The sequence below is a fragment of the Cebus imitator genome, unplaced genomic scaffold (assembly GCF_001604975.1).
Source record: "Cebus imitator isolate Cc_AM_T3 unplaced genomic scaffold, Cebus_imitator-1.0 Scaffold241, whole genome shotgun sequence".
NCBI lineage: Eukaryota > Metazoa > Chordata > Mammalia > Primates > Cebidae > Cebus > Cebus imitator.
The window spans coordinates 1871596-1885195 of NW_016107556.1; the positions used below are offsets into that span (position 1 = coordinate 1871596).

Consider the following 13600-nt stretch of genomic DNA (forward strand, 5'->3'; position numbering starts at 1 on the left):
CTCTGTCACCCAGATTACTGTGCAGTGGTATGATCTCAGCTCACTGCAACCTTAACCTTCCAAGTTCAAGTGATTCTCATGCCTCAGCCTCTCAAGTAGCGGGGATTGTAAGTGCCCACCACCACACCTGGCTCATTTTTGTATTTTTAGTAGAGACAGCATTTCGCCCTGTTGGCCAGGCTGGTCTCAAACTCCTGACTTCATGTGATTCACCTGCCTCAGCTTCCCCAAGTGTTGACATTACAGGTGTGAGCCACCGTGCCTGGTCCATTACCATTATTGTTTTCATAAAGGCACCAGAATCCTTGAGCTGAATATAAATGTCAGACTTGCTCTAGAAGTAATCTGGCTGTTTTAGGAGGGTTTCTGAGGCTAGGAAATGATTGAAAAATTAGGCTACTTAGGTCATGATAGGACATATGAAATCTTCTATACCCCATGCTTCCAATTTCCTCCCTGAGCAAGAACAGAAGTTGCCTTCAAAAGTCAGTGGGGATAGACCCATGTGGTAGAAAAGGATATGGCCAATCCTCTTAAAGGACCACCCCTGTTGTGGAATTGATTAGGAGACACATCCTAATGAACTGTTGAGTGATTACAGCTCAGAGGAAGCCAGCCCTTGAACCCGCTCTCAGGAGAGATGCCCCATGTACCAAGAGCCAATTTTGAAGCTGAATGTTCAAAAGGAAATGGGATGCTGGCTTCTTTCCCAGTTCTGCCGCTGCTCCCCTTTGCCCAGAAGTCTGCTTCTGGTCTTCTGAACTTAAAAGACAAAATGATTTCAGCCGTTCCCCAATCCAAGAGCCAAAACACTAACATAAGAACTGACTGCAGGAAAAGATAACGCATTTTAATTACCTTCAGAATTATGCAGGGATTTGCTCTGGTGTACATTATAATCCCATTGCTTTGCAGGGTTCGAAGACGCAGAGCTAGTTTAAAATCTTCGTCTTTGCTATTTTCAGAAAGCCGATATTTGATGTAACTGTTTCCAGCAAAGCTGAGAGAAGCGTGCCCTGAAAAGACCATTATAAGACATACATATTTTTAACATCCAGAAAGGAGCATATACATGAAATCACCCAACAACCACCAAGCAAGATGATTAAAGACCATGCATGAGAAGTTAATGAAGGCAGTGAGAAAAAATGATTTTTGATTAAAAACTGGTTCTCCATTTCACATCAAACTCTAATTTCAAAGAGAAATAACTATTAACCAGTCAACCACCAAAATCACCTTACTTGCCTCATGCCAAGGGCCACTTCATAAATTTCACAACTTGGATTTCTTTTAATGTTGCTAAATTTCCTACTCCCACTTTCTAAAATGAGCATTATTAAAAGATATCCCTTCATGCCTTCCCCAACCCCCAATCATTCAGACATTAAAGAACTTTCAGCTCCATGAAACAAAACCATTTTCAAGAGATACCCATGTTCCCCAAGTGGCCTAATGACTAATTTATGTCATTTGCACTAATGTTGCAAAAAGGTAACTGATACAAAGGAAATTCGTGGAGTTACAATTTCACTTTTTGACCACTAATTTTGAGGCTCCCTTTGAATGTAGTCCAAATCAATTGCTCAATTCTAAGATCACTCCTTTCAAATTGCCTACGACTTTGTTTTAACAGGCAAAGTAATGGCTGAAGAGGCTGCCTTGTTGGGGTGAAAGGTAGAATGTGCGGAAATCTACCAAATGAACAATAATTATAGACAATCAGAAGTTTTCTAGATAGAAAGGAGAAAAGTCAGCAGGAAGTGACTCCAGAAGTTAGAAAATTTGGCTTTATGATCTCCCAACACATCCACCTGCTGTGTACACAATGCATATGTTGAAACAGAGGCAGCGTATTTTTCTTATAATTCTAAGCCTTAGATGACTTAGGTAAGCATCCAGATGGTCACTTTACTTAATTACAGCTGCATTCTTGAAATCAGCTATGAAGGAGCTTTGGCTTCCACTTTTAAGAACAGAGCTTCTCTTTGCAAAGGCTGAATTTCTAGAACTCAGTGCCTTGCACATACTAGGCATAGTTATTTTTTTTATTCCAACTATTTATTAGATTCCAAAGTTGTTATTAAGGTGCCTATATTTTAAAGACACCTGAAGAGGATTCTATTGGTACCCAAAATGAAGAATATTCTTCTGTGAGGAAACAATTGGCAGAGAATATATGAATCGAATGAAGTATAGACATTGAGTAAAGATCAGAAACGGGACCATTTGGATCAAAATAACACAAATACTGACTTTTTTTTCTTTAAGATGCAGAGGTGAGCACCTCTCCTTCTGGAACATGAAGTTAGTTACACATTTCCAGTAGGGAGTCCGCTTACTTGGTTCACCAGATGGGGCAGACTCTAAGGAAGGTCAACAGGATTGGGTCAGCTCTGCCTTCTGTGGATCTTGGTTGTGAGACTGTGGATTTGTGCAGCACCCTGAGCATCAAAGGCCATGCCACAGATACTCCAATGCCTCTGCCCAACCTTTTATTTTCCCTTATTTCATACCCTTAACAGTCATGAGATGTGATAAAAAACACATGTTGTAGTCTCTCCATTATGTAAGAAGCTCACAGTCTTTATGTGTTCCCTTAGCACAAGCCACAGCTGTGATAAACCCTAAGTAAATGTGAGTGTGAATGTTAGTTGGGGTACATTCTAAAGGAAAATGTTGCATGCATAAAACATTTTCTGGGAGGACTTGGATGGTGTAATTTACTCAAGAGCAAGTGTTTCAGGAATATGAAATTAGACCCTCATCATGCCACTCCACTCTGTACCTGAGCACTCTCCGAGCTTCCCTGGTGGACACTGGCAAAGGAACGGTCTCCTGCTGGCTTCATAACCGACACACTGCATGTCCCCTGGACACGGCTTCTCCATACAAGGATCGTTGGACCCCGGGCACAGTCCACCTGTAACAAAGGGGATATGCATGATCAATACACAAAGAGATTCACCATGCACTCCAGAGAACACAGAAAAGGTTCAAAGGGAGTGCACAAATGATTCAAGAGCTGGGCTATCTGGGCTGTGAGCTGAGTTACAAAGACGCTACTTAGAAGTAGGAGCACCTGAAGGGCTTCATCTGGTGTCAGTGTCCATCAACATCCCTACATCTGCCAAATTTTGCTGCCAGGCCGGTGCAGATTAGATACAAAGAGTAGAGCGCATTCCTCCTTTAGGCTATGTTAAGTTACACCTGGACCAACTTCAGCTGAAGAAAGATCACAATGCAAGGGCTGACAGTATTTATTGGAATGGGGTTTCCACAGATTTGAGGCTATTTAAATGTATCACTTGAGTTTAGATTTCTTCTGCATCCCCTCCTGCCCTGAAGAACTTGGGGGTTGATTTCAGAGGGGAAAAAGAAATTTCTAAAGAAAAGTATGACTAATTTTAAGTTGTAGAAACACAACTCACATTGTTTCCTAAAACCTTCTACTCCATGCTATGCTATTGATTAGCTGTAAATGTGCCCTACCAGCTATCAAGAAATAGCAAAGTTATCTTTAGCAAGGAAGGCTTCCTTTCTACCTGTTCGATGTTCACAGCACAGTAAGATGAAAGGTTAATCCCTCAGAAGGGAAATCCTGGTAAACAGAGTAACTCAATAAGATGGAATTCAGGACTCAAGTGAGTTACTTTAGAACTGTGCAAATAGGAGCCCACTAAAGGAAGCACATTTTCCAAAAGTCCTAAGTATTTCACATGTAATTAGGCCACTTTTAACCTGGTAAGAGATTAGGTGGTAAAAGGATTATAAAAGAAGACACAAATTAAAAATAACCCACAATTGAAATAATTATTTCCTAAAGGGGTTAGGCATAGACTAAAAAGGTGTCCTTTCCCCGTGAACTGAGAACGCACGGCACACCAGCAGCTCATTCCTCAGCCCGATTGTGATCACACTCCTTTTAATCCTATGTCTTTCCTCATCATGAAGCATATTGTCCCGGCCAGGTGTGTAGTTCATGCCTATAACCCCAGTACTTTGGGGGGCCAAGGTTGGAAAATCACTTAAGGCCAGAAATTTGAGGTTACAGTGAGCTATGACTATGCCACTGTATACTAGCCTGGGCAACAGAACAAGACCCCGTCTCAAAAAAAAAAAAAAAAAAAAAAAAACATATTGTCCCAAGGTACAGTCATTTCTTTGTGCAGAAGAAAGCAGGAATTTAACGCAAACTACTTACAAACATTTTAAAAACTGTAATCCTTGACAGGAGCAATATAAGTAGCACCAGCAAACTCAGAATTCATAAATCCCATTTTCCACTGGTTTACAGCTCAGTCATAAAAGACACTCTTGGCACTGATCCAGCTTACAAAGTCTTAAAAGATGAAGGCGTTTTTAACTGAAAATTTGGAAAGAGCTCTACCAATGGTTCTATAAGGCCTAAGTGCCCTGAAATACATCTTGCTATTTTCCTCCCCAACCAAATCTGTAATCCTGCCATGTATTCATCAATATTCATGGAACTTAAAACAGCTGTGTGACCATCTCATGATCTATTTCAAGAAGCTTTTGATAACTAGTTTTTAAATAACTTTTGGTGCATTCATTCAGCAAAGAATTGTGTGGGGCCAAAGAGGTATTAGGCCTGGGCACATAAAGATGAAAAGAAATGATGCCTCCTTTCTCTCCCCTCAGGAAACAACATGACAACACATGATGATAATATAATAACTGCTATGGCAGGTATGTGAGCACAATGAAGGGACCAGAGGAGGAACAATTCTGTGTCCTGGGAGACCCTCAGAAGTCTTCTCAAAGGAAGGGAATATTTTAACTCGGGCATGAAGGATAAGGTCCTTTGAGTAACAAAGGAATGAACTAACCAGTTAGTAGGGTAACCTCAAGCCTGCCTTAATGTTTATTCATAAATAAGTTCACAACCCTACCAGCTGACTCTGCTGTTTCCATGTGTGATTTCTTCTCAGTAACTGAGAGCCTGCACACGTCTAGCTTGCTCCTAAATGTTGACTAGTAGCCTATGCTTAAAATGCAAACCAAGCCCAATGCTAACCTCAGCCACGTGGAGGTGGCAATGTGCATATATGAATCACAACATGCATCCCAGCAAAGAGATGTAACTTCTGGGTTACTTGGGGGTTACCTTTCAAGTACACATGGAAACAGGAGCTTATGTATTTAAGAAATTTGTTACTTGTTATTCCATGAACATGCCTTTTCCCCTTCTATTGCAGCCAGTCTAAAGATACCCATCCTCTCTATAAGCATTTGTGTTTCTGAGATACAGCTACAGCTATTGCATTCATAGTCTGTTCTGCTCTAGTGTAATGGCTGCATTGCAAAGAAACCTTGAATCATTGAAAAATCCAGTTTAAAAGCCACTGTTCCAAAGAGGGGAAAAAAGGGCCAGATAATTTGAGATGCACGATAGCAAAGCTATTTATTCCTGCAGGAGTAATGGTAACATTTTAAAAAAAAACAGCTATAAGTGAATACAATCAAAATTAAACTCTATTTCAGAACAAACCTAGCATTTGCGTACTTCTACATTTTATTCATATGTTTTAGCCTTTTCTTTTACCATCAGTCCTGTCCTGGAAATTACCACAATGATGGCAGCGATGGCCTGTCTGGAACAGCCACTGTGAAGACACCAGCCGCAGCACGGGAGGCGTGGCCGGGGCTGCATGCTCCACGGGGCTGGAGAGAGCTGGGAACAGGTGAGAGCCCCTCCCCCCTCCCCCCTGCCCCTGCTACCACGGGGCTGGAGAGAGCTGGGAACAGGTGAGAGCCCCTCCCCCCTCCCCCCTGCCCCTGCTACCGAGTTAGCAGATGCGACCCCTCCACTCCCAGGCACAGCCACAGCTCCGACCTGAGCATCCTTGCACTCTTCGAAGCCCAGGAAGCCCCGCCCGCTGCCCCTGCAGGCTCGGAAGTGCCTGCTCCTGCTCCCTGGTCTCTCCCCACTTCCAGCACCCACTCCAGTTTTGAAGCAAAGTTGTGGCCAAACCCGGGTGCTGTCACAAGCTGGGTGAATGTGGATTCAGGGTGGTGCTGAAAAGCCAGCCCCCCCGCCACCTCAGGCCCCTCTGAACTTTGTGCATAGATGAGCATAGGAGGGAGGCTGAGGGGGTGTGGAGGGTGGCTCAGCGTAGGCCTGCAGGCGCCCCTCAACATGAACAGCTTGGGCACCATGGATGACAGGTTGATGGTGGCAGGAGGCAGATGGGCTCCAGGGCAAAAAAGGGCAGGTCCCCAGTGAAGCCCCACCTTCAAGCCAGGGATGATCTGAAACCTGGAGGCGGGGCTATGAGTTCAGATAGTCCATGAACTTACAGTGCTTTTTCTGGGTCTGCCCTTGGCCACCCACAGACCAATCCGCATGCACTCCGTCTCTTCTGAGATCATAAAAACCCTGGATCCTGCCAGACTCCAATAGATATTGAGACTACCAGCTGCAGAGAGGAGCTACCCACTGTGGGTCTCCTCTGCGCTGAGAGCTGGATACTCCTTGGGACACCCTGCTTGCGGTAAGGAGCTACCCACTGTGGGTCTCCTGAGAGCTGTTCTGTCGCTCAGTGCAGCTCCTCTCCACTTTGCTCAACTTACAGTTGTCTGTGTACCTTATTCTTCCTCGACACAGGAAAAGAACTTGGGACCTGATGAATGGTGGGACTGAAAGAGCTGTAACACAAACAGGGCTGAAAAATACCTCCCCTGCTCTCCACGTTGTGGGCAACGAGAAGGAGAGAAGAGCTGCAGCTCTGCAGAGACCAGACCTAGGGGCTCCCCAAGCCAGGGCTATGGCACTCTTTTTGAGGCTCTGTGGTTCCTGGTGTCTCCGAGCTTCTTGGCACCACTGCATTCTGCACATCCAGATGTGGGTGCCTGTAGCAGAAGCCGTGTGTGGTACATCTGGTCCAGCTGAAGCTTCACATGGAGCTGGTATCTGTGCTGGCACCTGGAGCTGTCTGCGCTGGCTGCCACAGCAGCGGGTGTACCTGGCTATGCACAGGGGCCAAACCCAGTGCTCACTCATGTTGCCAGCATGCCTGGCTGTGTGCAGTGACCCACATACCCTCGCTACTCCACGCCTGGCTTGCTGTTGGCAAGTGTGAGATCTGGACCAGTAGTGTGAGCTGAGTATAGCCCACTGGGCTAAGCGGGCAGAAGAAGCCCAGTGGGTGTGAGAAATACTTGGGCAGAAGGCACCACCAGCCATAGAGGTTTTTGGCTGGAGAAGCAACACCCCAAGGATCTTGTGACAACAGAGCTTCTTACTTTCTCACCCAGGTCTCCTGTTTTGGATTGAAGCACAGAGCTACCTAGACCAGCAACTGGTGCTCCGCTTCGTAGCTTTTCCTTATTTTATTCTGTCATAACCTATAGCATGCCACATCGCTACATAATCAAATCATGGTCATTAATTAATGCATTATGTTAGATTCAGGTTGCACTGTGAAAACTGCAGCTTAAGGATGTGTAAAAAACATGCAAATATAAATACATTCTAAAATGAATATCAATATAAATATTATATAACGAGTATTTACATTCATTTCAGCAGCAATGACTTTGTTAGATTGCTTTGCTTTCTGTTTTTAACAGGTTCTTTAGGATTAAAGGAACAGTTTTTGGCAAAGGATATACCTTTTTATGTGTTAAAAAATCCTCTGGGGACTCCTCTGAGTTCCAGCCTGAAAATGCTCAGCCGTAAACATTTGGGTTCTGGCTGCTGTTGTCTGTCTGCTCTGGTCATGGGCCCACTGTCTTGTGGCTCAAGGAAGTATGAAGACAGATTAGAATTTGCAGGCCAGTGTAAATGTCACATCCTCCTTAGCAGGGGACAGATGCGATCATATGTGCAAACTGAAGTGTATGCCTAGCAAAATCTTTTGAGGAATCTATTTTTCAGTAACTAAAAGTAAGTATTACCCCTATCCAATATTGCAGTTCTTTCTTCTCTATGAACTATTGAAAAAAATCTCATTCTGAAATATATCTTGTCAGAGGGACTTAACCTTTGTATGCCAACCCTGAACAATGTTATGTGCCCCTTGGTTGCAGATATACCCATGTCAGGGTCCAGAAAACAATTTTTTGAGGATAGCAACCCTCTTACCACCCAAATCCTAAATCCTTTATCTAAATAAAATCTAGTAAGCTTTAAAAGAATGCTGAAGGGTTAACTTGCTTTTAGAAATCATGTTTCTGTTATCCCTTTTTCAGGAAGTGTATGCACCTGTTATTGTTAAGAGCCTTAAAGATCTTCTCTTTGGTGGCTGTCAGTGCTCCCCCAGCTCCAGAGTACCAGTTTAGAGAAGGCAGTGTCAACTTCTGCTGGCTTCTGGGAGAAAGTTTATCTTATTAGCTATCACGAAGTAATGCAATTTTAATTAACTTGTGCTGTGTTTGGTGACAGCTTGGGGGATGTGGGCTCAGAGACCGACATGCTCTGCATCTCAGACATCCATCAATTTGGTACCATGGTAAGCACCAAGGGAGAAGGGTTCCACTTCATCAAACCAGCTGACGCCGTTTATGGTATGTCAGGGCAGGATCAGACGTGTTTAGCTCCTTTCACAACATAATCCCCCATTCCCAGTTTCTCTTGGGAAGGTGGGGTAGTAAAATAGGAAAAGATACTGCATCACCAAGATGCAGACCTGGGTTTGGCCCCTGCTAGTTTCTTTAGTCGCTGAGTGGCCTTGAACTACTCGCTTGTCTTTTCTAGGTCTCAATTTCCTTTTCTGAAAAATCACGATAATGATTTTTTTTTTTTTTTTTCATACAGAGTCTCTCTGTCACCCAGGCTGGAGTGCAATGGCATGATTTCAGCTCCATGAAACCTCTGCCTTCTGGGTTCAAGCAATTCTCCGGCCTCAGCCTCCTGAGTAGCTGGAATTACAGGTGAGTGTTAATCTTTGCATTTTTAGTAGAGACGGGGTTTTACTACGTTAGTCAGGCTGGTCTTGAACTCCTGACCTCATGATCTGCTCGCCTTGGCCTCACAAAGTGCTGGGATTACAGGTGTGAGCCACTGTGCCGGGCTGATAATCATTTTTTATAGTGCTGTGAGAATGAAATGGGCTAGTGTATGTAAAAGCAACTTGTAAAGAAAATAAAAAATTACTACGGGGTCTCAAAACTGGAAACACTAACTTGACTCAGCAATATGGCAGAGACCTGAACTCAGGTATAACCTTTCCCTTGCTGTCTTTCTTTTGGTCAGATTCATGATTTGTAAGTAGACAGTAGATGATAGGAAATACAAAATACGGTGTGCACTGGAGACACAGAATAAGACCTGGGGCTTGTTACTCATCTGTGTCACAGGGACCTGCAGCTGTGTTGACCCCTTCACCACCTCCTCCACCTCAGGTGCAGGTGCTCTTTTCATGTACCTTGTCTACCAGGAGAAATGTACACACCATGTGACCATTCCCTGAAAGGTGTTCTGCCTTCTGATTTTTTGCTCAGGTGGATATTTAGGTCCCTTTCTATAGAGGTGACAACAGGCAATTCACTTGAGCAGAAGGCTTAGAGATTTGGAACATGCAGGAGGAGAAGCGTGATGCTCTGGATGTTTAAAAAGGTTTCACTACCATATTTATGACTCTCCTTTGCTCTCCCCAGCATTCCCACAGCCTTCTGGATTAAGTCTCTGCTTTTAGCCAATACATCAGTATCTAGCTGTGATTATTATGCTGCCACTTTAAGTTGATTCAACCTCTTGATTTATGTTGCTGCCTCATTACATTGAATAATCCAATAACTAACAGTAAACATTCCATGCCCTGAATTCACGTGCTTGACCAACATGCCACGTCCTGGCAAATGCCACATAAGTCAAAAAGCTCCCTTCTTAATTCATGGCCTGCAAGAAGTTTTTAAAAAATGGAAGTCTCAACTTTGATGGCATTTCTTATGGTTTTCTTGGAAGCGGAGTCATCCAGAATGGTGTTTGCTTGACTCAGCCATATTTTCTGTACGATTTCACTAGAGGCCAAGCGCAATTTCATTCAAGACCTCCTCACTGGGGCAGCTGTGTATGGATAGAATATAGGAAGGAATATGCATACACTGAGAAGCTGGTATCACCACAAGGGTGGGGACCTCTACACCTCTCCTGGCACTGTGGGACTCATGCATACTAGAGATGAGGGATCTGCAGAGGTGTATTTCTAATGAATGAAAAATACACTTCCCAGTTTGTAGGGAGTTAACTTGTTAAGATTAATGGACAACAGTGAGGGTTACTCAAAGCCACTGGAACTGGCTCTCTCCTCAGAAGATTAGCATTAACAAACCCCAGCCAGATTGCAAACCCAATTTCAGATTCTTCTGTGTCATATAAAAACACATCACTTTGGGAGGCTGAGGTGGGCAGATCACCTCAGGTCTGGAGTTTGAGATCAGCCTGACCAACATGGAGAAACCCTGTCCCTACTAAAAAATACAAAATTGGCCGGGTGTGGTGGCGCATGCCTGTAGTCCCAGCTACTCAGGAGGCTGAGGTAGGAGAATTGCTTGAACCCAGGAGGCGGAGGTTGCAGTGAGCAGAGATTAAGCCACTGCGCCTCAGCCTGGGTAACAAGAGCAAAACTCTGTCTCAAAACAAAACAAACAAAATCACCATGTTTTAAGTGTCTTACTGGCTCGCAGAAAACGTCATCCTTTTGTTTTACAGCGCACATTAGAAGTGCAGTGGTCACCTGACAGCAGGCCTGCTTTACCTGTCCTACTCTATTCTTCCCAAGGGTTGTCCTGACTTCTTAGCATCCACCCCACTGAGCTTTCTCAGATTTGCCCAATGCATGATGCTGTTTCATGCTCCATGGGAATGAGGATCACATCAGCCTCTTTTACCACTGTATCTCCAGCACCCTACCCAGGGCCTGGTGCAAAATAGTATTCAATTAAGTGCTGAGAGGATTAGTAAACAAAAGGATGCTTAAAATGCATCCTGTACCTGGCAAAGACTTACTATGACGTGGTTCATTGCTTCCAATGCCTTTCTTGTACTCCTCCAAGCAGAGCTGGTAACTCCCTCCTTTATGCTTCCCCCGTGACCCAATAACACCATCTATAACTCTTTATAGCACATATTTGTTTACAGCCAAGGAGCAAAGGAACTTCTTGTGTTTGGCTACAAAGAGGATTCAAAGGGTCATAACCACTATCCTTTGTTATCCAGAGGGCAGCTTGTAGAAGCAGGGTTAGCCACATTGGGACTGTGTGGCTCTGAGGGATACATCTGAATGATGTGACAAGGAGAGAGTTTCTGGTGTATTATAAGGCAGAAGATCATCTCAGGGCTGCCTCACGAGCTCCCAGCACTGGTGCTCGAAGCTTGGCCAAAATACTATGACAAGAATATAAAAAATAGGCTGTCTGTTGTGGGTGGGAGGTTGCATTTGGAAACTTCAGAGTTCCTTTTAAATCTGCAGAGGTGGTAAGGTGCTGTGGTTAAAAAGTCTCTACTAAAAATACAAAAAATTAGCTGGGCATGGTGGCGCGTGCCTGTAATCCCAGCGACTCAGGAGGCTGGGGCAGGAGAATTGCCTGAACCCGGGGGGCGGAGGTTGCGGTGAGCCGAGATCGCGCCATTGCACTCCAGCCTGGGTAACAAGAGCGAAACTCCGTCTCAAATAAGAAAAAAAAAAAAAAGTGCTTTGATTAGGAGGGTCAAGGATGAATCCTGGCTCTGCCATTTACTAGCTCTGTGATTTTGAGTGAGTCAGATTTTGGTTTCCTTAATTTTGGAAAAAAATTCAGGAGACCTACACTTTAGGGTTATAGTAAGAGTTAAATGCAATTACATGCATGTGAAAACAGCACGGGAACTGGTGATGGCTTGATAAATATCTGTTCTGTCTGTCCCTGCCTTGATCCATGCACTGAATTGCATACCAGTTCTCACCTCCATGCCTTGGCTCTTAGGCCCTTTGGTTTGGAATCCCCTGTCCTGGTCATCTAGATAATACTAGGCATCCTTTCAGACCTTGCTCAGGTTGCAGCACCTCCAGTGGTTCCTCTTTACCCTCTGAGCAAACCCTATGACAGTGCCATCCTCTACTGGTGGAGGGCAGAGCTGCTGTCTAATTTCTGTACCACACAGGGCTTCACCCATGGCAAACACTCCATTTCATTTGGAGCACTAGGTTCCATTCTATATTCCACATCTGAATAAAGACTTGACAAATCAGGCATCCACTTCTTCCAACACACCCATAAACACACTGGTCGTAAACTCTGGCGGTCTCACTGGCAGTCCATCCTCCTGGACAAGTGTGTCCTCTTTGATGCATTTAAAAATCTAATATATAAATACAATTTTTCAAAAATGGACAATCAGCAAGACCCCATAGAGTGCCCTGACACCCTTTCCTCTTGCATATCCCCTATATGGGCCCAAGGACATCTATCATCCTCAATTCATTTAAGTTGGTGTCAGGCTTTCTTACTGAAGTGATGATGTTCACTGTACCTCTGAAGTTCACCAGCAGCCACCTCACAACATCTGACCTTTGTATCTCTTGAAGTTTGGTGCAGACATGATGCTTGATGGTAGCTGGAGTCTAATGAGCTTATTTGGCACTAAAATTCAAGTCTCCTTTCATTTTGTTAAAACAACTCAGCATTTTGGTTCAAGATGCTAATGATGATAATTGGACCAAAAAAAAAAATCTGCATGAGAAAAAGGTGAGCTGGAAGTTGGAAGGAGGATAGAATATTGAGGCCAAATTTATCTAAACATTGCTATACAGCCCAGAATGGACAGTTACCTCTAGTTATGCTAATTATTCCACCAAGTAGTGGGAAAGTCCATCTAATGAATCTGTTGACCTCCTACAGAGAAGAGCAGACAATACTAGTTGCGTGTGACGGGGTGTGTACGTGTGCGCGTGTATATGTGTGCATGTGTGTGTTTGGGTGGAACTTACTGAATTCAATTACTTCTCCTTTCCAATAAATGAGAAAATGCCTAATGCTTATTTAACAATTCATGGCTGTATTTTTACTTGAAAGATGATTCTAGAAGTGAGAAAGCTATTGCTATTACAACAAAGAGCCTGTTCCCAAACCTGGAAAAAACTTTTCCCTCTTTATCTTGCTCTGTGATTTCTCAGTTTCATTTCCTGACCAGCAACGTTAGAGTCACTCGGGCTACATGTATAGAATCCTAGGCTCCACCCAAACCGTCCATATCTAAGTGTGGGGCTCAGAAATGGGCATTTAGTAAGCCCCATGCACACAGGAGTCTGAGAACTTCTGCCTTACTGCGATTGTATTGTGAGGCTGGCGATCCGTCTGATAGGAAAATTGGGTTATGGTCACGAATTGCTTAATGATGGGGATATATTGAGAACTGCATCATTAGCCTGTTTCGTCATTGTGCAAACATCAGAGTGCACTTGCACAGACCTAGATAGCACAGTCTACTATGCACCCGGGCTATACAGTACAGCCTGGGGCTCCTAGGCTACAGACCTGTATAGCTTGCTACTATACTGAACACTGCAATTGTACCACAATGGTAAGTATTTGCATATCTAAACAAATCTAAGCATAGAAAAGGCATAATAAAGATATAGTATTATAATCTTATGGG

General features: G+C 43.9%; 1 protein-coding gene across 1 annotated transcript in view; it reads right to left on the reverse strand.

Annotated features, from left to right (window-relative positions):
- FAT3 (FAT atypical cadherin 3) overlaps positions 1 to 13600 on the reverse strand; it is a 670902-nt gene that overhangs the window by 49909 nt on the left and 607393 nt on the right. Inside the window, exons 20-21 of the mRNA XM_017498438.2 lie at positions 2789 to 2923; positions 859 to 1016 (exon numbers count right to left, since the gene is read on the reverse strand). Of these exons, the coding sequence (XP_017353927.1) occupies positions 859 to 1016; positions 2789 to 2923 (293 nt within the window). The remainder of the gene's footprint in view (positions 1 to 858; positions 1017 to 2788; positions 2924 to 13600) is intronic.